This window comes from Rhipicephalus sanguineus, chromosome 4, assembly GCF_013339695.2.
Source record: "Rhipicephalus sanguineus isolate Rsan-2018 chromosome 4, BIME_Rsan_1.4, whole genome shotgun sequence".
NCBI classification, from domain to species: Eukaryota; Metazoa; Arthropoda; class Arachnida; order Ixodida; family Ixodidae; genus Rhipicephalus; species Rhipicephalus sanguineus.
Genome location: NC_051179.1, coordinates 87030891 through 87055134, shown reverse-complemented (window position 1 = coordinate 87055134; position 24244 = coordinate 87030891). Strand labels below are relative to the sequence as shown.

General features: G+C 46.4%; 1 protein-coding gene across 9 annotated transcripts in view; it reads right to left on the bottom strand.

Annotated features, from left to right (window-relative positions):
* The window catches only part of LOC119390374 (putative RNA-binding protein EEED8.10), a 77809-nt gene that overhangs the window by 5632 nt on the left and 47933 nt on the right, over positions 1-24244 (bottom strand). For 2 of the 9 annotated variants that reach the window (XM_049414759.1, XM_049414761.1), the window contains exons 16-18: positions 22224-22325; positions 7867-7908; positions 5856-5894 (exon numbers count right to left, since the gene is read on the bottom strand). In XM_049414759.1, the coding sequence (XP_049270716.1) occupies positions 5856-5894; positions 7867-7908; positions 22224-22325 (183 nt within the window). Of the gene's footprint in view, positions 1-1043; positions 3327-5855; positions 5895-7866; positions 7909-13344; positions 13363-22223; positions 22326-24244 lie in introns of those variants that run through there. The other 7 variants (XM_049414760.1, XM_049414762.1, XM_049414763.1 and 4 more) reach the window with 5 other exon arrangements.

The window sequence follows — 24244 nt, the reverse complement described above, 5'->3', positions numbered from 1 at the left end:
GCAGCAGTAGAGTATCAACAGTGCAAAAATAGCGAGAGCCAAGCACACGCAGCAGTACGCGATACCGAAACTACCACTGAGACCCGCAGCTCGGCAGAAACGAAACTTTTGAACCACTCGCGTCGTTCCCCATGGTAATGTCATGAGGTTGTGGGATTGAGGCTTGCCCGTCGCCATGAATGAAACAGAAACGAACGCGCAGAATTTTATTACGTCTTGTGATGCATGGAAGGTTTTTTTATCACCACTAGTTTGATTACTAGTGGTTAATTGTACTCGAGACTCTTGACGTCATCAGGATCATTTCCAAAATGTCCTACTCGTGGCACATATCATGTCCTACATTTACCTTAATTTCTCCATTAGTAGAGCACTGCTGTTGATAATATTGACGTTTTAGACATTCGCCCACATTGACATTTCACTCTCACAAATTCTTATTTGCCTTTAGTGTCCCTTTAACGGTACCAGCAAAACACTACAGGCAGTCAGAAGACACTCTGTAAGCTAAAAGACTAGTACACGTGACCGTACGAAAGCTAAACGAGATGACTGCTTCAGAGTTGGGAAAGCATAACGAACAGGAATTCACCAATGATGTTCGGCTGTAATAAGGCTTATACAACTTTTAGAAGGAATACAAACAAGTGAGCACTCAGTCATAATTATACGGTGTAAACACATTGCAAAGACGTAATGTAGCGAGGTGCTCGTATAAAACTGATAAAAACGGTGGAATCAACATTTCCTCCGATGCACATAGCCACCACATCTTGTTCACATCTTGCATAACAAAGGTCTTGGAACGTTAATTGAGGTGACCATCCAGGCCCAAGTCTCTGCTTTCATACACATTCTTCAGTAATTCCGCTGCTGCAGAAATCTCGAGCTTCAAGCCGTGCCGCGAGAAACTTGATAATAGAATAGTACTAACTGGTGGTCACCTGTAAGTCGCATGTTGTGCTTTGTAGTAAGTGAAAGCATCGATACCGACAAAAGGTGGCTTGAGGTTTGAGCAAAACATGAAAGCTTCATGCGGCGCAACAAAGGCATGCAAACAGACAAGACATCCAACTTCCACCGTCCTAAGCTTTATTTAACGTCCAATGCAAGTCAACGACAAAAATGAACAACAAAAGAAATGCTATGTACAACATTTGATAGCTTTTCAGTATTACCACATGGCTCCAAATTGAGCACTCATTCACAATTTGAAATGCAATGTCCTAGAAGGGGGCACCACTTGCACTTCACTAATAATACAGCAGTGCGAATAAAATTGTGTAAATTTTCAGATCTGTCTGTCTAACCCCAACTTTACAATAATGCTTTTACAGCCAGCGATACATGCAACTTCTAGATGTAAAAAACATGAGGCCTCAATCATGCCTTATGTTTTCAGTAACGTGTCCAAACCTCATTTTGTGCTTGTTGCTAGCCACGAAAATATACGTTTTTGGTAACTTCAGCTGCGGAACACACAGACACGTCAACCTCCAAGACGACGAGACTACTCAACGCTGAATGTGGAAAAAAAAAAAACAACGCATACACACATCTAATCGCAGCAAACATTAGGCAAGTTGCATTGCAGAGAAAAGAGGCAAAACATTAATGCACGCATTTGAAATTGATGTAAACTTGGTTCAGGCCGGAATAAATAAAGGCTTATTATTTGCGGTGACCAAAATATTTTTCAAAAATGACAAAAGCCGAGTATTACAAAAGGACGGCGTATATTTAGGAGCCTAATATAATTATTTAATAAAAGAGTTTCTGGCTGTCTCTCGCATGAAAGAAATTTGTGCAAGGTTGTTTAATGAACAGTAAATTGTAGGGGAAGTATCGCCTAACTTTCGTAATGTTTATGAAGTGTTTTGCTTAAGGGGGACATGACATGTGGAGATATTTGCTGTATTTTATGTCAGTTTGATTAAACTAATTAGACCTGTTTAGTTTTTCATGCTGATTCCAAATATACAATATAATTCTTCTTGTAGGTAAACTGATTTATGAGATACACAAATCTGCCTCTCTATTGCTTTTGGAGACAATAGGAAAAAAAACCGTTCAGCAGAAACTGCATATTATCAGATAACTAGATACTACAATATGCAATAAGTGCAACACTGCAAACAGTTTACAAATCAAATCATAACTATTCATTCTGCAGATGATCGAAATTCAATGTTTGTGCCCTGAACACCGTGAAAAAAAAAAATCAAATTTAAGAAGCCTATGAGCAGAAAATTAGAATTCTGCTCTCAGCATTTTGTGATCCACAGCTTGGGCTTTATGTTAACAAATTTATTACTGCTCTAGCTCTTCTAGATCTTGAGATATCACTCAGAAAAGCTAAAGTAGTGACCCAAAAACATTTAACATTCAGCTCGTACTCATTGCACACATGTAACCTGCGAATGAAATACTGATCTTATAAGACTTATGTTAGGCATAACATGCGAAATAATAGCTGTAGATCTCAATATTATAATAAAAAAACTTTTTTCTTTGATGATTTTTTGGTCTCCACAAGCGTGTCCCCCCTTAAGAGTGCATCGCGTGACTTGACATACTTTCTGGTTTTCATAAAATGTCCTGCCTAGTAAGATTTGCCCAAAGTTTTGTGCAATGAAAAATGATTGCTACATACAAAAAGAAGATCACACACACATGGCAGCATGACTCACGCAGAGTAAAGCGACTGTAAAAACAACTGTGTGTGTAAGGATCTGTAAGCATGGCCTCGGGAATTCAGCGGACCATGGACGGGCGAAGTGAGATGTTCCCAAATGATTACGGTAAGTGAACACAGTGAGAAGTAGGTGGCACGGGAAACCGCAAGAACGTTATTAGAAGGGCAGTGAGCTAGTAGCGTACTAGTCCATGGGAGTGAGAAATATTACCTTCCTTGCAACAACAAGAATGTGTGTAGCCCCGCTTCATTCACCAGAAGAAATATCCTTCCTCGAACGCCATTTCATCCAAGCTCGCGTATTCCTCCGCAATCGCGATTTCCTGCTCAAATGCGATTTCATCCGCAACTGCATTTTCCTCCGCAATTGCATTTTCCCGGAATGCGATTTCATTCATGATTGCACTATCCTCTGCAATTGCATTTTCCTGGAATGCAATGTCGCTTTCCTCCTCGAATGCTATTTCATCCGCGATTGCATTTTCCTGGAATGCAAGGTCGCTTTGCTCCTCGAATGCTATTTCATCCGCGATTGCATTTTCCTCCGCGATTAAGTCTTCCTCGGTTGGGCCTTCATCCCAAAGGTCGTCGTCAATGTTGATAAACACATCACCACCCATCAGTTCATCGTCTGTGGGAGTAGATAATCACTCGTGTCAGAAACGTACTCCTCTCCCATGAATAGCTTGAACAATAACCGCGCATGTCAAAACTCGTGCGATGCAAATATATGCACCGCGCTCCAACCTAATGACAGGATGAAGATTTGCTTTCTTTACCAAGACAGCTCTATATTTGGTCTACCTATGTATAGCAAAGACTATGCAGATGAGTTTAATTATTCTTCACAAAACAGATACATATACATTGCACAAGCGGAACAAAAATGCATGCCATAATGACATCACTGAAGGAAATCCAACTTTCACACAAAGAGAGATTGAGAATAATTACATTTATGAGCAACAAAAAACAAACAAAAAAATCTCATGACTAGTGTGGACAATGCCCCATCAACGTACAGTGAAAGGCATTTGAGCAAGGTCGTCGATTACATTAAAATTCATGTTGGCATTTATAAGGAACAGCCTATATATGAGCAGTACGCAATGCTCTTGAGCGAGACAAATATGTAAAAAAGGGGGGGGGGGACGCAACAGTTACTGAGAATAGCTCTGATAATGAAACAGGCATTTTTACAATATCACCATGACTACCGTATTTACTCGCGTAATCCTCGCACTTTTTTTTCCAGAAAACCGATGGAAAGTTGGAGGGTGCGAGAATTACGCGGGGAAAATTTTCCGCGAAAACGTAGAGCGCTAGAAAGAACAAAAAACAAAAAACGAAGCGGCCGCAAATCGGGTTTCTCCCGCCAGCAACTAACTACAAGCTATGAAAACTGCTAATACAAGACTTACCTTAACAATAAAACTACAGGTTTAACACAAATCAATGTTTATTTGCAGACACTAAAGCCACTAGCAAATAAAGTGATTCTTGGCCGAACTACTCGGAGTCAGAGTTAAGACTGCCGTCGACGTCACTCGTAGCAGCGTCATCAGAGTCGTCGCCAGCTTCAGCATTGTCTCCATCGCCATCGTGAACTACGTCGTCTTCCGTCCCGTCCAAGGCGTTGGAAATTCGAGTTTTTTTGAAACTGCGGACTATGATTTCTGGGGAAATCATGGCCCATGCCTCCATTACCCACGCACAGAGGAGCTCCACTGACGGCTTTTTTATCTTTCCCCCGGGAGTCATGGCATGGTCGCCTTCAGCCATCCATTCGGCATACAGCCTCCGAACATTATCCTTGAACGGTTTGTTCAAGGACACGTCCAGAGGCTGCAGCATCGATGTCAGACTGCCTGGAATGACGACGAGATCAGTCCGCAGCTCCTTCAGCTTCGTCCGAACGGAGTCGACAAGGTGACCGCGGAAGCTGTCGACGACCAGCAGCGATGGGTAAAGAAGTGCCCCTGGGCGGCGTCCCCAGACAGTCTTTACCCAATCGACCATAAGGTCAGCGGTCATCCAACCTTTTTCCTGTACTCGTACATGAATTCCAGGAGGGAACATGGCCTTCGGGAGGGTCTCCGTTTAAAAATAACAAACGGTGGCAGCTTCCGCCCATCCGCTGTTACGGCAAGCATGACGGTGCACCTCTGCTTCTCGGCACCTGTTGTCCTGATGTGCACACTCCGCACACCTTTTTGTTCAACAGTTGTGCTCGAAGGCATGTCGAAGTTGAGTGGCGTTTGATCCGCGTTTCCAATCTGCGAGAGCAGGAAGTTCTTTTCTTCCCAGATCCTAATCACGAATCAATGAAAATCGACGATCTTGTCCTCATACGCCGAGGGTAGCCACTGACACAAAGTCGTCCGCCTCCTAAGTGACAATCCACTTCGGCGCATAAATCGTGTGGCCCACCCGTTGCTCGCGCGGAAATCTTGCGCCGGGATGCCCTCCTTCCGGGCAATTATGCGCGCCTGGTTTCTGATCAAGTCGATCGAAACGGCACACCCGTCCGCGCGGAGACCCTTGATGTAGTCAAGCAGTGCCGCCTCAACCTGTGGATATTTCACAGTCTTAGGCCCACGGAAGGCCTTGCGTGTTTTGTTCGTGGCTTTCAGCTGTTCGTGCTGCCGTCGCCAGTAGCGCACACAAAACTCGTCCACGCCGAAGTGCTTGCCGGCAGCCCTGTTGCCGTTTTCCAGTGCATAATCGATGACCTTTAACTTGAAAGCAGCTGTGTAGCTTCCGTATCGGCCCATTGTGTTGCTGCAGAATGGACGCTACTACACATGCGACAGCAGCGACGCGGAAACGGAACACTAACACTAAACACGGCGCTCGGTACGCGAACTTCACTTGTGGCTTGGCCTGGATTGGATTAGGGCTCCGTGCGCTGGTAGTATGCATGATGCGTAAGAGATGGCGCTAGGCTGCCGCGCGCTATCATCATCATTGGCTGGAAGCAGCAGGCGACATTTGATGCTGCGATTTTTCGGGGTGCGATAATTACGCGAGGAAAAAAAAAAAATCGCATTTTTGTTGGACGATGTGGGGGGTGCGAGAATTACGCGAGTGCGAGGATTATGTGAGTAAATACGGTACTGCTTACTGCATCACTGAAAGCACAAAAGTGGTCCCCACATACCTTCGTAGTCACTTGGGTCCCAGTAGTCATAATCCTCTGCTGAAACAAACAATGAGCAGGTTCATCAGAGATGCACGTGGCGATTACGCTAGCCAAGTTAGCTTGAACGGTTATCTCGTTTCGAATGCAGTTTCGACTGTGCTGAACTGCACAGGCAATGCGGTCGTCAGACATACTTTCTCAGGAACAAAAAGGCGGTACATCAGAACCGGGTGAACATTGTGGTGTCTCATTATGAGCTATCATCATCACATTGAAATGTTTCTATGGCAGATCATAAGTGGACGTTTCCGATGCGAGGTGACAATCGTTTGATGCATTTTACTGCAATTCAAGATCCACTCGGACGGACGCTGCTGTCACTGAAACCACCACTATGGAGTGGCGACCGTTACTACCAATAAGTGCTGCTTTCAGAAGTGTTTCCGAGACGTGTACACAAATCAGCAAGCAGGCCGTGCTCAGATGGTCGCAACTTACATTAACCGCAAACACCAATTATGAGAAGGAGGTAATCCGGGTACATGTTATCAGGTTCTAGGACGATGCGAGAATGGTCACAGGCGCCGTATTTTAATGTACTGCTGCTAGATTCTGAGGACTTGAATTGAACTGCATTTTAATAAAAGCTTTCTTTATCTCTTTAGCTCTTGAGTGCTTAAACCAGTGTTGCTTGTTACACCTTGTTTCGTGTATAACATAACTGGCTACATGCACCTAGTTACTGAAAAAAAGGCGATTAAAGTGACCATTATTGATTTATACAAAGTAATCATGAGATCGCAAAACTACCAAGAAAGATGTAAGTGGTTACAAGTTTGTAAGCATAGAAAATAAAAGAATTAAAAAAAAATGGCCGGTTTTGCCCCAAGGGTGAAGCAACGAATGCTATAGCAACAAATTGGAATGTTATATGAAGTAAGGCTATCGCTAACTCCTAGGGCATACGACCTGGTGTTACTCAACAAAATGCTGGCGTAAGGAAACGTGGCCACCGCTGTGAGCGACACAAACTTCACGCTGTGTATCACTTCAAAACAAACAGTGGTGAAAGCACTGCATGCCTAAAGGTGCGAGCCATCTGCTAATCCATGCTGAGACAAGGTGCGCACGACCACGCCTGGTCTATCAATGTTTGCTGTTCAGGCCGAAGTATTGCAGCCCCCCACCCATCTAGGACCCCCCATGGGCCTTTCTCGCGACGGAAGACGACTGGCACGTTTGCTCTCTGCTAGAGCCACGACTGTCGGCTGCCCTCACACGCTTTCACTCGCACTTAGAACGTACAACATGTGGGGTTACGTTAATTTGGATTTCATATGGAATCCCAAGGTGATGGCAAGAAACTTGCAGGATGATTGAGCTTCGCTTTCAAAAGTAGAACGCGATAGTATAATTGAATTGTGTTTGTACCGCCTTCCCAGTTGCTAGCCTGGCTTTGCTTCTCGGTGGAGACCTAAAGCGTGCCACAAGGAAAGCCAAAGTGCGGACGCCCTCTGGCTCCAATATCCATGCATGCGACACGACTAAACATGGACACACGGCTGGGCGATGACGCTTAAAAGCGCGCCTGTGGGCTTTTCGTGCCACCTCGCGGGTGATAGTCAAGCCACTGAAGAACATCCGAGATGTGTGTACCACCAACGATAAATGGTGTATATAAATAGTTCAACGTTAGTATGCTAGAGGATGTATATGCGTGGTGGCCGAATGGCTAAACGCATCGCACCACGGAGCAAGGGGTTGCAGGTTTGAATACCCGGTCCCACTCGAACCAAAATATATTTTTATTTGTTTGTTTCTTTGCATCTGCCTCGAATTTTCGCTTGCAGACCACGCTGATCTTTTGCTCACAACCAAGGACGCCGCCCACCGTAGCCGGAATTTCTGTGGAACGATCTTTTTAACGCTCTTGTGTTAAAATTCACCCGCAGTGTCCATATTAACAACTACTGCAATAAAAAGAACAAAAGAAACAACACATGCAGCCTTAAGGCATGTGCATCCATACCTCCGTCCAGCTCCCTATCCCAGTAGTCTTCATCTTCTAAATCTGCACGAGAAGAAAAAAGCAGGTATGAAATCGTTATTGAAAAGCCGCACTTATGTGACGCCAAGAGTACTAAACTTCATGGAACGTGTGACAAATGACAGGCAAGATGCTCGAATGACTGTAACAATATATGGTTGCACAGAAATTATTAGCGGTTATATGAACATTTACACGAAAAGAAAAGTTATACGGGTGTATGGAAGGCTGCAATGATTCTTCTGTGTCATGGTATTTGTGTACTGGCAAGAGAAACACACAAAGAGGTCAGACAGTGCAATAAAATTCACTTTCAAGTAGAGCTGTGCGAATAGCGAAATTTTGAGTGCGAAGCGAATTTGAACATTAAAGGTTGCGTACGAATCGAATAGAATATGTTTTGAATATTTCTCGAGTATTTTTCTAATACTTAAAGGGGTCATGAACCACTTTTCCAAGTAATGATCTAATGGCCTCAGTATCGGAGTGTACTGCCTCCCGAATCGATTGCCGCAAAAATTTCTCGAATCCGTCAAGAATCAGCGGAGTTACGGGGGTTTGGCGCACGCTCCCAGCGCTTTCTCTCTTTTCTCGTGCCGACGAGCGCACTGGAAGCTAGACAGGGAGGGATGGCATGGGGGAAAGAAGTTACGCCAGCGCGCGTCATGAAACGCGATCGCTCTCCCGCTGTGATTCGCTTGCGCGAGTGCGGCTACCGTGTACTGAGGAGTGCGGCGCTGGCAAGTGGCGGCACCCCGCGGCAAGAAGCGCATCTGATCCGAACGCCGCTCTCGATTTACGTCGGCTATCGGCCAATAAGCATGCTATGTCTCTTGCGACGTACAGCGGACCGACGCCCCGCCCACCGACGAGAGTGAGAACCGGCCTCTGTTTGAAAAGAGGGTGCCTGGGGAAACGGCAACTTCGCGCTCCGCTTGTGGCCATTACGCGGCGCGCACCACTGTAATATTTGGCATAGCAGTTCATAGCCGTGTCAGCTTTCCGCAGGATGTGTTTTTTCAATCAGCCCAAGGGGTGCTTCATGACCCCTTTAAAAGCGAAATTACAGAAAAAAATTTCCAGAGGATACCTAAGCATATTCTTACGAGACAGCAACATGAAAGCGTTTCTTTTGGTGAGGTTGGTGAAGCATTGGAGGGGTGGTGTTCCCTAGTTGTCTTATCAAGAATGAGGCAATGCAGAGGCTGAATTGTATTTATTTTAGGGGTGAGCGAATATTCGAAATTTCGAATACTTTTCGAATAGTGTTTGCTATTCGATTCGATTCGCACTGGAATTTTACTATTCGAACTATTTGAACTTCCCAAAAACAAATAGAGTCAACGTCCGATTAAAAGTGACCCCTTCAGGTTTTCAATATGCTTCACCTCATTACGCTATCGTATTGCGGCAAAGCTGCCTTTCAAGCTCCGTTACGGTCGAACTTTGCCAAGAGACAGCGTCCGATTGAAAGTGGTCCCTAGATTTTCTATACGCTTCACCTCATCACACCCCGGCATTGCGGCAAAGCTCCCTTTCAAGTTCCGTTACGGTCGAACTTTGCCAAGAGACAGTCAACGTCCGATTGGAAGTGATCCCTAGATTTTCTATATACTTCACCTTATCACACCCCGGTATTGCGGCAAAGCTGCCTTTTAAGCTCCGCTACGGTCGCAAATGTATTAACTCAAGAAAACGCTGGTTCCAACAGGGAAATGAAAGATGTGGCAGAGGTGGAGGCTCAATTAATGCTGTTTCGGACCTGAAATTTCAGCAGAAGTCCGAAAAATCGGAAGCCGCAGCTTTTTAGCATCCAAAATTTCAGATATTCTTACATATCGACCTCTAAGGGGCAGGTTTGGAACTCCAGACTTGAAGGAAGCACATCCTTGTCCACCATATCAGTTGGGCCTCCACAGAAGTTGAAAGAGGAGGAGAGGCTGAGGAAATGGCATCTTTGCCTATCACGTGTAAGGTGTTGTTGGCAACACTTTGGTTGCACCAAGTCATGTACATAAATACAATTGGCCTCTACATTGCCTCATTCTTGATAAGACAACTATGAAACACCACCCCACCAGTGCTTCATCAACCTAGCGAAAACAAACACTTTCATGTTGCTATCTCATAAGAATATGCTTAGGAATCCTCTCGTAACAATTTTTTTTTTCTGCAATTTCGCTTCGAAGTATTAGAAAAATATTCTAGAAATATTCGAGAAACATTCGAAAAATATTCGATTCGATTCGCACTCACACTTCAATATTCGAATTCGCTTCGCACCCAAAATTTTGCTATTCGCACAGCTCTAATTTATTTACATGATTTAGTGTAACCACTGTGGTGTCAACAACACTTTACTCGTGAAAGGAAAAGACGCTATTTCCTCAACCTCTCCTCTGCCTCCAACTTTTACGGAGGCCCAACTGATGTGGCGGAATAGGCTGCGCTCCCTTCGAGTCCGTAATCTGCCCCACAGACGTCAATGTATAAGAACATCTGAAATTTCTGACTCTTATAACCTTCGACGTCCGATTTTTTGGACTTTCTGCCCTAATTTCAGGTCTGAAGTGGCATTAATTAAAGCCCCCACCTCAGCCGCATCTATCATCTCGTAGGTTCGAACCAGCGCTTTCGTGAGTCAATCCGTTTGCGGCCGAAGCAGAGTCCGAAAGGCAGCTTTGCTGCAATGCCAGAGTGTGATAGGGCGAAGCATATAAAAAGTTTGAAGGGGCCACTCACGGCGGTAACCGCAGTGCAGCTGGTGTGGCGATGTCCGGAAATGCGCGGAGGCATGATGGTGGCAGGTAGCAAACGTGCCCAGTACGGCTTAATCAATAACAACCTTTCTGATAACCATCTTCAACTAATTGCTCAGTAATTCATGTGGGCTAGCGCAGTGGTATATGCATAACCAAACACGCCGCGTCATCGTTCATGCTGCCACTTTGTGCGAGACTGCTTACAGCGCCGCACAGATACCTTCATGAACCAGGCCCCTGGCCAGGAATTTATGTCGGGGGGAGGGGGGGTGCACTTACTGAAGGCCTTGACTATTTGAGAAAAACGCCTATTTTCATTGTTTCTTTTCGGTAGAACACCCCCCTCTTCAAGATTTCAAGGGAGGGGGTGGCGGCCCTAGGGCACACCCCCTGGCTCCAGGCCTGTCATGAATGTGTGCAGCTGTCCGTCGTGCATGTGTGGTCAGGAACGAAGTGAGCGGGCATCGGGAATACATTCATGACAAATGCATGCATACGGTAAAGCAAGCGCCCTGGCAGTGATGGCATCAGCTTAGTTGGTGATGTGCCGCACACAACTATGAACGATCGGCTTCACCCGGTGGCAAATCCTGCGTATCGGAGGAGATTCTACGATGCGTGTGCACATCGTTTACGTGCGCACACATATAGGGGAAAGCCGGACAAGTCGTCCGCTCTTCTGCCACAGTCTTTGCATTCCGCGTCATCGTTTTCCAAACACTCCACGCGAAAGAGCCATAATCTATTCTGCACTTTGCTGGTATCAGTGCCGCTCATCACGAGACGCAAATTTGCGATTGGCGGTTGGAACGTAGTTAAGCAGAGTTTGCGGCAGGTACTGAATGCATTCACGAGAGCCTAGGCGCGCACTAAAATGCCTGCTAAGTGTACTGGGAGGCATTAAAGCTATTTTGGACGTGGCTGTGGCGATTTGACTGCTTGAGCATGAATTCGTTTTTTCGGACTGCCCGATTTTTTGGACGATTTCACGGCCACTAGAGAGTCCGAAAAATCAGACGCTGACTGTACCTTCCGGAAGTTTGAATACATCGAAGAGTTAAATTCTGGTGCAAATCGAATCGAACAGTAAACACTATTAGAAAAATATTCGAAAGTTTGAATATTCGCACAACCCTGCTTTCAAGTGTGAAATGTCTTTAGTCTTTAGCTGCTTTCATCAGAGATTATGAGACGTGCTACTGGTTAGAGCTCTAGATTACCGTATTTGCTCGCATGACGCTTGCCTAATACAGTTGAACCCAACTATATTGAACTCGGGCAAATCAAATTATCCTTTATATCGTAATATTTTCGATCCAGACAATGCTTTAATGTAATGCATAGGAAAATCTACAGCTACATCGAACAAAAACAGCCGGAACACTTGATATATCGAACATTGGGCAGCGGAAAATGCTCCAGAAAGTTGGCTTTCCCTCACAAGTTTTTGGTTTTTCTTCAGAGAAGGGGTCTTTCCCCGTATGCATTTCGGAAACCAAGCGCTGTGATTAGGTGGACGCTGCGAGGAGCGAGCAGAAACTACTGCTTGATATCCCATGCTTTCCGCGTCGATTACTCGTTGTTCCGTTGCTAACCCGGCTTGCGGAGTTGCCGCTCACTTCTCCGGTCATTTGTTAACGCAACAGATGCCGTAAAACAAAAGAACGTGCTATTCTCTGCAAAGTTGGCGGTAATCAACCCAGTCCAACTTGGGGCATAAGGAGGCTTATGTCACCGTTGCGTACAGCATCGCAAGAAGCATTCTCAGTGAGATATTGAAAAGCAAGGCAAGGCTGACTAGACGCTTCTGGCGCCCAACGAGTACGCAGAGCTGCGTATAAAGATTTTGAGGTGCTGTTTATGTCCATACAGTATTTTTTCGCGTATAACCTGCCCCTACATATAGCCCCACATTCTCAACTATATACGAACAGCAAAAAAATGCAAAATAAAAAGCGTATTGCCGTGAAGCCAACTTGTGCACCAAAATTCGCACCGCAAATACAATAATTGCCTTTTTTTTGCGAGTTCTATATATGCGGGTTCAACTGTACCAACAGCATTCACACTGGCTACCACAAAATGAATTTGTTGCCTCTAGTAGTAACCATAGGGTAAAAAACCGCTGTGGCATAGTAGTTGCAGAATTTAGCAGTTTAGTGCTTTTAACACATGACGATGATGGCATATGGTGCACAATGGCACAAGGGCCAGTGATGGCAGAGAGCTCTAGGACATGATAAAGGGTGTGATCAGATATAATGTTAAATGGCTCTACAAGGGCCTAAAGTTATACGTGATAAAGGTGCATAAAAACGTAATTATTAAAATAATGAATGTGATGTGAAATGTATGTAATGAGTTACAATAAACACTACCATGAGTGAAATACACTAAAAATGCCAAGCGATACTCGGCACTACTGCCTCACAAGCACCCTTGCGAGCAAGGGCCTGCAGTAGGCTAGTGCAAATAGTAAATTTTAGGTTCGAAGCGAACAGTGATTTGGTCGAATAATTTCGAATCGAATTCGAATAGTATATGTCACATATTAGAAAGAAAAATGAGCATATTTGTCATGACCAACTAACATGCACAATACATACTTTTTTAATTGAAACAAGGCATGTGCAAATGTCATTCTTTTTGGTTCAAAGGAAGTGGGAGCAATTTTGAATAGTAGCAGGATTTTACTTACGGTAGAATGCTGTATAGCCTGTAAAATATGTTACCGTTTGAAAATTTAGTATACTCAGAGCATATAAGCCAGTATAACGAGCTTATAAAGTTAAAAAAATGATGAATCGATGTGAGGGTAATAAGTCCATTTAACCTTGAAGTCAGGCTTCGCGACAGTGCAGATTTCCCCAGGAAAGGTGTACTCACGGTATAGCACCCCTCCACTGCAGTGAAACCACCTTTACAGGGGGGTTAAACGCATACTTACCGTATTTACTCGAATCTAACGCGCACCTTTTTTCCGGAAAAACGACTCCAAAAATCGCATGCGCGTTAGAATTGAGTACCGAAAAAAAAAAAAAAGACACTCGGTTATCGTATTGCCATCGACATTTCAAAATGGCCGCCTCCTACGATTTCTGCCATTTTTTCAGTTCGTACGAGTGCTGAGGAGATTGTCATCCCGTTCTGCGTTCGCATCGACGGCATGGAAGTGCCGACTCCAAATACTCGACGAGCGTACCACGATGCCGCATTTAAAAGAATAGTTATTACATGGGCAGAGAGACGGATGGAAATCGGGTCGCATCGCGGTTGTTGTTTCCATCGCGAGCACCAGCGAGCCGACAGAAGAGGAGAAAGAAGTACCAGTGAGCACGAGAGAAAACGGGGACATGGAACTGCTAGCAGGGTTTTAATGGCCTCACTCAGTGTCAAATAAAGCCCTCTTTTAATCACCTCGACGGTATCGAGTTCTTAAACGGCTTCTCGACGCCATATCCCAAACATTTGGTGCCGATCAACCCGGGATAGACCTACCGACGGCTACGAGTTGCCCGGATGAAATGGACAAGCTCAAGGCGAAGCGGACTTCACGACGATCTTTGAACAGCCGGATCATCAATGAGGCAAGTGCCCTACTTCGCAACGACTCCGCAATGCATGAGCAGCTCGATTCCATCTACGAGAGGCTCAAAACGAACAACGATGAGTTGAATAAGATCAACAACGAATTAGAGAGCGTCATCACGGACGAGGACTTCCAATCCGAGTACGAAACAATTTTAGAGTATGAAGACAACGCGACGCGCATTCTCGCCGAGCTCATAAGCCGTCGGAACCGCATTTCAAGCACACCAGCAGAAGAGGGACTGGGGTCGGGGCCGGCTACCAATGTGATCACTACACCATCAGAGAGGACGGGAGCCAAGCTGCCGAAGCTCACGATCGCGCCCTTTTCTGGAGATGTGTGTAAATGGACGGAGTTCTGGGAGCAGTTTCTCCAGATTGTCCACAACAACGTCACCCTGACTACGACGGAGAAATTCCACTATCTGCGACAGTTTTTAAAAGGAGACGCTGCCTCAGCGGTGGCCGGTCTTCCAACGACTGAAGCATGCTATAAGGACGCTGTAGACTTACTACAGAAGCGCTTCGGGGACAAGACCCGCCAAGAGCAGGAATACTTTGCAAGATTGCGTCAGCTGACTCCTGTTCGAGCATCTGGTGATACAAGAGCCCTCCGACAACTCTACGACCACGTGCTCGTGAACATCCGAGGGCTGGAGTCACTTGGTGTGCAGCGGTCTTCATTTTCGTCGATGCTCTGCGACGTCATACTTAGGGCATTACCCCGAGACGTCGTGGTCCTGTATCACCGTACCTGTGCCGCACAAGCTGAGAATGATGCCGCGGACAACGCAGGGCTGGACGGTCTACTGAAGCTCCTTTCGGTCGAACTGGAGAGTTTGGAAAAAAGCGACTATAAGGATAGCAGCGGACGAGACAGCGGGGCTCAACATGTGGCGACCCAGCCAGCCCGTAGTCGGCCTTGGAAGCAGCCTACGTCATCTGTTCTCCATACGAAATCGACTCGTGATTATCAGCACTACAACGAGATGTGTGCGTTCTGTTCATCCAAGCAGCACTCCACGGAAGCCTGTCCTACCGACATGTCCCTGACGCAAAAGAAGCAAGTGCTGTCGAGTGACAAAAGGTGCTTCCGATGTACCACGAAAGGCCACAGGGCACGCGACTGCAAGCGGAGGATCTCGTGGTCGAAGTGCAAAGGCCGACATGCCTCGAGTATGTGTGACCCAAACAGGATTCCACGGGACTCGCACCAAGCCGCCCGGAATGACGGTGCAAGTGCGACAATTTGCTCATCACTAGGGAGACGACGGCGAATCAGCGATGGATACAATGCGTGCGTCTTCCTCCAAACGTTCCGAGCCTGGGCGGTAAGCGATCACAACTGCCGCTACGTGCGAGGTGTATTCGACGGTGGCAGTCAGCGTACCTTTGTCACCGAGGAGTTGTCACGACACTTGGGCTTAAAATGCCTCGGATCCATAAACATGGCTCTCAACACCTTCGCCAGTGCCTCAAACCAAGCGGCCGAAAATCGACGAATAGTGGAGCTTCGCTTACGAAGTCAGTTTTCTGACATGGAGGTTTCGCTAAGTGCCATTGAGATTCCGCACATCTGCCAAGACATCGACGAAACAAGAATGGAAGTCTCAATTGTCGCTTCTTTTAAGAAATTGGGAAGGGACGTAGCCGATGAACTCGCACACGCATCAGTGATCACACAAAGTGGAATCAGCGTGCTGATCGGCTCTGATCAAATGTGGAGAGTCCTGACCGGTGAAGTCCTACGGTGTGAGGACAATGATTCACTGATTGCCATGAACTCCAAGCTTGGTTGGACGTTTCAAGGACGTACTACCTTCTTGACATCACAGTGTGCCACAGCGAGAATGATGGTTTGCGCCTTGAAGACTCAAGTAGTCGAGTCAGATGAGTTTCTACGGACGTTCTGGGAACTGGAGCACCTTGGCATATCCGACTCAGTTGAAAGACCTAATGAAGTCAGCAAGGTCATGCAACACTTCGAAAGCACCATAACATACTGCGACGGAAGGTATGAAGTGGTGCTACCTTGGAAGGAGGGATGCGAGCTTTCCGACAACAAGCAAGTTGCTGTGACAAGGCTCCATAAGCTGCTTACTCGTCTAGCGAAGCAAAAGGGATTATTACAGACATACGACGACACCATACGCGAGTACGTGCGAGCGGGACACGCCGAAATTGTTGATGACGTTCCTCCGGAGCAAGACAAGTTGTACTACATGCCACACAAGGAAGTCATCAGAAAGCAGGCGTTGACTACGAAAGTACGGGTGGTTTTCGACGCATCATCTCATGACAAGGGATGCAAGTCTCTCAATGAGTGCCTTGAAAAGGGAGACAACCTCTACCAAGACCTTGGGAAGATACTTCTGCGTTTCAGGACACATCCTATAGCGGTAATCGCTGACATAGAGAAAGCATTCCTACAAATATCCATACGGAAAGAAGACAGAGACGCTTTTCGGTTCCTGTGGTTTGCCGAAGGTGACTTAATGGGTAGTCAGCTCCAAGAATGGAGGATGACTCGTGTACCCTTTGGAGCTACATGCAGCCCATTCCTCCTCACGGCGACCATCCTTCACCATGTGAGGAGAACGCAAGGTGTCAAAGAGAAAACAGCAACAAGACTGGCAGAGTCCTTTTACGTAGATGACCTGGTTACGGGCGCCGACACGGAAGACGAAGCTGAAGAATTTTGTCGTGGAGCGCAACAAATCATGAAAGCAGCGGGAATGGTCCTACGCAAATGGACCACAAACTCACCTAACCTAATGGTTGCACTGGAACGACAGAAGGAGTCTGCCAGTCAAGAACTCGTAGTGCTTCATGAGCAATCTGTTAAAGTTCTTGGCGTTGCTTGGAATCCCGTTAAGGACGAGTTCAGTTTCTCGGTCGACCGACTGCTAGACTTTATGAAAGAGAAACTTGACACTAAACGGTTCATCTTACAGGCGACGTCGAGAATATTTGACCCACTCGGAATGGTTGGACCGTACACCATTGCCATACGGATACTATTCCAAAAACTGTGGACTCGTGGAATAAGCTGGGATGACCAACTACCTGATGACCTGCGAGACGAATGGCAAAACCTAGTACGGCAGCTTCCACAACTGCAGGAAATATCGATTCCTCGCTATCTGGGCGGAAGGAGGAAGTTGCCAAGTGAAATGCACCTGCATGTCTTCTGCGACGCCAGCCCAGCAGCGTACGGAGCCGTAATATACGCCGTTACTACCATGGCCGAACGACCCATCTTGCTGATCTCCAAGGCACGTGTGGCCCCCATTAAGAAAGCGACGCTACCACGCCTGGAGCTTTTGGGTGCACTGGTTGGCTCTAGACTGCTGACATACGTGAGCAGTGCACTAAACGACATTCATATTGAGTACACTATGTGGACCGACTCCACGATTGTACTGTCATGGATACGAGGAGACTGCACGAGGTGGAAGCAATTCATTGCTAATCGTATCACGGGCATCAAGTGCATCACAAAACCATCCCGATGGAGATATTGCCCAGGATTGGAGAATCCGTCTGATTTACTAACGAGAGGTGTGACGTTAGACAAAGTTAGATCCAGCTCAGTGTGGTGGCATGGTCCTGACTGGCTGCACGGTTCAGTGGAGAAGTGGCCTCTCCAACCTACCATTTCACCGGACATGGATGAAGCTGCCAGAAGCGAGATAGCAGCTGTTCAAGTAGTGAAGGCAATGGAGAGACTTATTCCAATTATAAACATTGAGCGTTTCAGCAAGCTTCAGCACTTGCTGCGAATCACAGCTTGGGTGTTTCGATTTACAGACCGCTGCCGACACAAAACAGAAGAAACTAGCCACCTGACTGCGACAGAAGTCGTGCGGGCCGAGCACTACTGGGTTAAACACGTCCAAAACCAAGAATTTCATGCAGAAGTGAACTGCCTAACACGCGGACGGACACTGAAACACACTTCCTGCATTGCTAACCTTCGCCCGTTTATAGATGCTGACGGAATTCTCAGAGTCGGTGGACGCTTGTCGCTCCTGAAGTCACCGCTAACAGTCAAGCATCCAATACTTCTCCCAGCAAAGCATCATTACTCCGGTCTGGTTGTCATCAGAGCACATCAGCAAGTCCTACACAACGGTGTACGAGAGACGCTCACCCAGCTCAGAGAGCACTACTGGATTTGTCGCGGGCGTGTCTTGGTGAAAAAAGTTGTACGCAGTTGCAACGTGTGCAAACGATTCGCCGCCAGACCAGGAAGTGCTCCAACAGCGCCTTTACCAAGTCACCGGATAGAGCCAACAAACCCTTTCGAGGTTGTTGGTGTAGATTTCGCAGGCCCGCTCCTAGCACGCACGCAAGACGGCGACGCAAAGTGCTACGTAGCACTTTTCACCTGTGCTGTTTCGCGAGCAATTCACCTTGAGCTCGTCTCCAACATGACAGCTGAAACATTCATATTATGCTTGCGACGGTTTGTCAGCCGGAGGGGACTGCCCCGCGTTATCTATTCGGACAACGCGAGGACCTTTCAAAAGACGTCAGCGGATTTAAAGCGCCTATGTCACATCTTCAAAGAAGAGGACGTCGCGAACCATCTCACCGTCAACGGCATTCTCTGGAAGTTTATAGTGCCCAATGCACCATGGTGGGGTGGATGGTGGGAGCGACTGATAAGATCGGTGAAGACTTCGCTGCGTAAGATTCTCGGCAGAGCCTGTCTCAACTTTGAAGAAATTATGACAGTGCTGACAGAAGTCGAAGCAGTAATCAACTCTAGGCCGCTAACCTTTGTCGAGACAGACGAAGCGGAACCGTGCACTTTGACTCCAGCCGATCTACTGCTTGGACGTCGACTAACTGCTATGCCATATGACACGGTCGACGTTGACGCCAACTCGAGACGATCGGATGTCATTCGTCGACATGCCTACAGAAGGCTTCTAACCGAGAATTTTTGGAAGCGATGGCGGAAAGAATATTTGCTGCAGCTCAGGTCTGCACATTTCGCAGGCAATCAACGAGCCACGAATCTAAAGGAAGGTGACATCGTTATCGTACATTCCGAGACGTCACCTAGACAACTATGGAAACTTGCAAGAATCCTTCAGGTTTTAGAAGTTCAGATGGGCATGTCCGTTCGTGCAAGGTTAAACAGCAAGGAGGGCTGATTGTGACAAGGCCCATACAAAAGCTATACCCGCTGGAACTCTGTAATTAACTTCATTTGCGCGGCCGGGAATGTTGTTTCCATCGCGAGCACCAGCGAGCTGACAGAAGAGGAGAAAGAAGTACCAGTGAGCACGAGAGAAAACGGGGACATGGAACTACTAGCAGGGTTTTAATGGCCTCACTCAGTGTCAAATAAAGCCCTCTTTTAATCACCTCGACGGTATCGAGTTCTTAAACGGCTTCTCGACGCCATATCCCAAACAGCGGTCGTTCGGATATAGTTCGGAGTTCCCGAAACGTGCGTGCGAGACTGGCGCAAACAGAAGCAGAAGATTTTTTACAGCAAAGCTTCACGAAAAGGTTCCAGTGGACCAAAGCAGGGCCGGTTTCCCGAAATCGAAGAGCGTTGACAGTGACAAGGAGTTGTCCGACAGCGATGAGGACTGATCCATTACGCGACTCGTATCGCCGCCGTAATGGTGACAGTTTTAGCGGCAAGGCCCGCTTTTTGACTTTGTGTTTTACTTTTTTGAAACTTTAGTTCTTTAAAACCCAAATAAATGTTCTTCTGAATGTGCGAAGTTTGACTCCTACGGACTTTTTTTGTTCTTTTCTCTCACGAAAAATGGGTGCGCGTTACAATCGATGTATTACTTTTTTTTTTTTGGTCGCGGAAAACGGGTGCGCGTTACAATCGAGGGCGCGGTAGAATCGAGTAAATACGGTATTCGTCTATTTCGAATACTTCGAGGTTTCCAATAATTTAAATTCGAATCGAAGCGAATTCGAGGACTGTGTATTCGAAGTGCTCGAATATTCGCACAAGCCTAGCCTGGAGGATAGTGCATAAAAATGTGGTAGTCTGCGAACCTCATGTTTAATTGATTCTCAAAGTGTGCAAGTCGTCTAAAAAGGATGTATAACTGCTTTTTGATCAAAGAACCAGTTAAAACAAAAGAACATATAGTGGGATGAAGTGGATATGGCTCCTATACGCTTTAAAAAAGTACTTGTTCCTTTCAGGCTAAAACTCAAGACACTGCAGCAGGACGTGAAGCACAGTCAGTGCTTCCCTGTAGCCGCCACAGGTCGGGGGTACCGTATTTACTCGTATCTAACGCGCACCTTTTTTTCCCGGTAAAACGAGTCCAAAAATCACATGCGCAGTTAAAATCAAGTACCGAAAAAAAAAAAAAAAAAAAACTCTGTTATCACATTGCCATCGGCATTTCAAAATGGCCGCCTCCTACGCGCCTCGGCCATTTCTCGTGTGCTGAGGAGATTGTCATCCCGTTCTGCGTTCGCATCGACGGCATGGAAGTGCCGACTCCAAATACTCGACGAGTGCACCACGATGCCGCATTTAAAAGAATAGTTATTACATGGGCAGAGAGACGGACGGAAATCGGGCCGCATCGCGGTCGTTTGGAGTTCCCGAAACGTGCGTGCGAGACTGGCGCAAATAGAAGCAGAAGACTTTACAGCAAAGCTTCAAGAAAAGGTTTCAGTGGACCAAAGCAGGGCCAGTTTCTCGAAATCGAAGAGCGTTAACAGCGACAAGTTGTCCGACAGCAACGAAGACTGATCCATTACGTGACTCTTATCGCCGCCGTAGTGGTGGTGACAGTTTTAGCGGCAAGGCCCGCTTTTTGACTTTTGTGTTTTACTTTTTTGAAACTTTAGTTCTTTAAAACCCAAATACTTGTTCTTCTGAATGTGCGAAGTTTGACTCCTTACGGGCTTTTTTTGTTCTTTTCTCTCACGAAAAATGGGTGCGCATTACAATCGATGTATTACTTTTTTTTTGGTCGCGAAAAACGGGTGCGCGTTACAATCGAGGGCGCGGTAGAATAGAGTAAATACGGTAATCCATCAGTCAACAGCTAATTGAGAGTGGCACAAGTGTGTCGTTTGAGTCCACGGAATAGGACATCACTTTGCCTTGATTTCATGGTGGATAGCCAGTTTCTGAAGGTTGGATTAATTTAACGAAGTTTGTCAAGAGTCTGACTGTCCCACAAATGCTGCCAGTGTGCTCAAAGACTGTTACGTAGATGGGGCTTCAAATCAAGAACATGGACAGCCATGGATGAGTTGGCAACGTTTGCAGGACAGATGTGGCGAGCTGGTCAGCCAACACATTGCCCTTGATATCACTGTGCCCTGGAACCCAGTATACCACAACATGCTGTTTTGATGTATAAATGTTGCACAAGACTGAATACACTAATAGAATAACAGTATTTTTAACGGATAAACACATTTTTCCACTTGTAACCCACCTGAAAACATGGTTTCACTGCAGCATAGTGCCGCTATGCCATGAAAATGCCTATTCAGAACAAATCCACGAAGCCACACTTCAAGGTTAAGTGTGCATATTATCTGCACCTAGATTACATTTTTTTAAAAGTTTAAAAGCATGTTATGTGGGCTTATATGGGCCAACTATGGAAAACTTTAAAACGTAACACGTTTGACCACTTATAACTTGCATCCTACTACAATTCAGATTCTGCTTGAATTCGAACTTGCTTTGAAATTATCCGGTACTAATTACCATTTGCTTAGACTTCACTTTGAACCCAAAAAGTTATAATTGCAAAAGCGTAATTTAGCTATCACAATTTCTGATGCGTGTTTATCTGCTATTGATGCTTCTTTTAAAAAAGACCAAGAAAAAACAAGAAAAAGAAAACAGAATGCTGAAGTATGCAAGACTCTCTCAAGGTATCTATAAAAGCATTCTTTTTCCCCCCTGCCTCCTCTGTATGCACAACAGACAAGGAATAACAAAAGCTCAATAAGACAAGAAATGCTCACCTATGTCACCGGACAGGTAGCTTTCCACACAGTAATCACTGTAATCGATTTTTAACTTCCCCTTGCTGTCAGTGGAAATGTCGCCTTGCTCAACGGATGTTCCTGAAGAAGAAATAAGTCAGAATAGAGTAAGAACGTTTCTCACCTATAACAAGCATAAGCAACCTATGTACAGTTAAAGCTGGATATAACAAAAATGAATTCCCCAAAAAATTCGTTACAAACAGGTTTTCGTTTTATCCAGTTTCAGCATGAAAATTCGGAAAAGAAACCCACAAATTAAACACATGGGGAATTGAAGGTAGAGCTCACTCAAAACGTTTATTTAGCAGCAGAAAACTGCGTTATTAGGAGCGAAGCTCCTTAGGCCGGCACTCCTCCGCGTCGTCGAAGCTCCCTTCTCTTAAGCGATGTTTAGGTTGCAGTGGCTCGTGATTTAAAGGAAATGTTTAGGCCTTGAGTGGTTTGGTTCTAGTGCACCAGAAATTCGAGGTTAAAAGAAATAAGCTCTGTGCACAACTGGTTATAATGGTCGTCTTCACTTTCACCACCTTTATCGCGGATTGTGAAATGACAACCATCATTCTAGCGCACTACGGGTGCTTTGTTGAAGGTAGTAGCAGACGGTCTCCCCACCCGGTGCAAAAAGACAATGAAATGCTGCTCGCCACTGTTGAAGCTCCCCGCCTCATCACTGCTCGCACCACTTTCCCACCTGTCTCCCTTTCCCTGCGCTGTGCACGCCGCCCACTCACTCACTCAGTCGTTCCCGCCACCGAGCGCAGCAGACGCTCTCCCCACCCTACCGCCTTCATGAAAGCCAACAGCGAGATCAGGCACATAATCGTTTGCGTCCCATTTCTAAGGAGCTTCGCTCATCGGTTGTATTCGTACACGGAACAACTGCAGATTTTTTTGCTCTATTGCTTGTTCGTGAGGGATGGAAATACTGAACGTTCGTAGGACATCAATACAACGCTGCTCCGTCATCGTCCAGCCGTGGCCTCCGAGACTGGCTCCAGCAACGCGACGGTGCTTCGCCGGAGCCAATATCGGAGGCCACGGCACGGCGCAAGGCGGCAGAGTGCGTGACGACAGTGACGAGTAGATCTCCGAAGGTTCGTCGTTGTCACCGTGGTTGCGGACAGTTTCCACCAGCGCCTAATCTGACATGTCCTCGATAGTGACGACACAATTCTCTGCATTAAAAAAAACCGCAAAGTTGCACGTCGTCAGGGGAGCTCCCTGTGCGTGCACAGTGAAACCATGCATGCGCGCACGGCGTCGAAAACGAAGAGCGAACTCCATTATGTGGCACGACCCCACATATGCGGTGCGAACTCAAAGCGTAATGCCACGGAGCAAGGATTTTTTTTTAGTGGCATCACCTAGTGTCACGTTAATGAAGTGCAGTTCAGAGACTACTGCAACAACAGAAGAGTGGTGCTGCCAACGCAAAAGCCGATTTTTTTAAAAAGAAAGCCGGCGCGGTTAGCATGGTGGCACCTGCGAGCGGCTGGATGAGGTTTGAAGGGAAGGGGGAACGGCATGCATGCGGCGTCAAGAATGCTGGCTCGAGGAGCGCAGGCCTTGCATGCCTGCCTCGTGCACACCTGCACGCACAAACGAGCTCTTGCCTCACGATCGCCGGGGCTTCGCGCTCAGTCGTCTGCGGGGCAAACGCAGAAGATGCATGCGGCTCCTGCTCGTGCCAAAATGACAAAATTCGGGGCAAAATCCTTAGATTGTCGGTGGCAAAAATTCTTTATATCAAGGGTGTTTCCCGCTGCCACTTTCTAACATAGAAGTCGCAAATACATGTGCTTCTATGGAGTAGATTATAAAAACTTCGTAATATAGAGGAATTCGTTGTATGGAAATCCGTTATAGGCAGGTTTAACTTTACTTTCCTGTGGAAAACATTTTTATTTAATTTGTCCCACAGCACACGGTAACAGATCTGACCCTCCCCCTTTTCATGTTTTTTTTTTTCTGCAGAAGCTGGTCAGGATGACAAAATT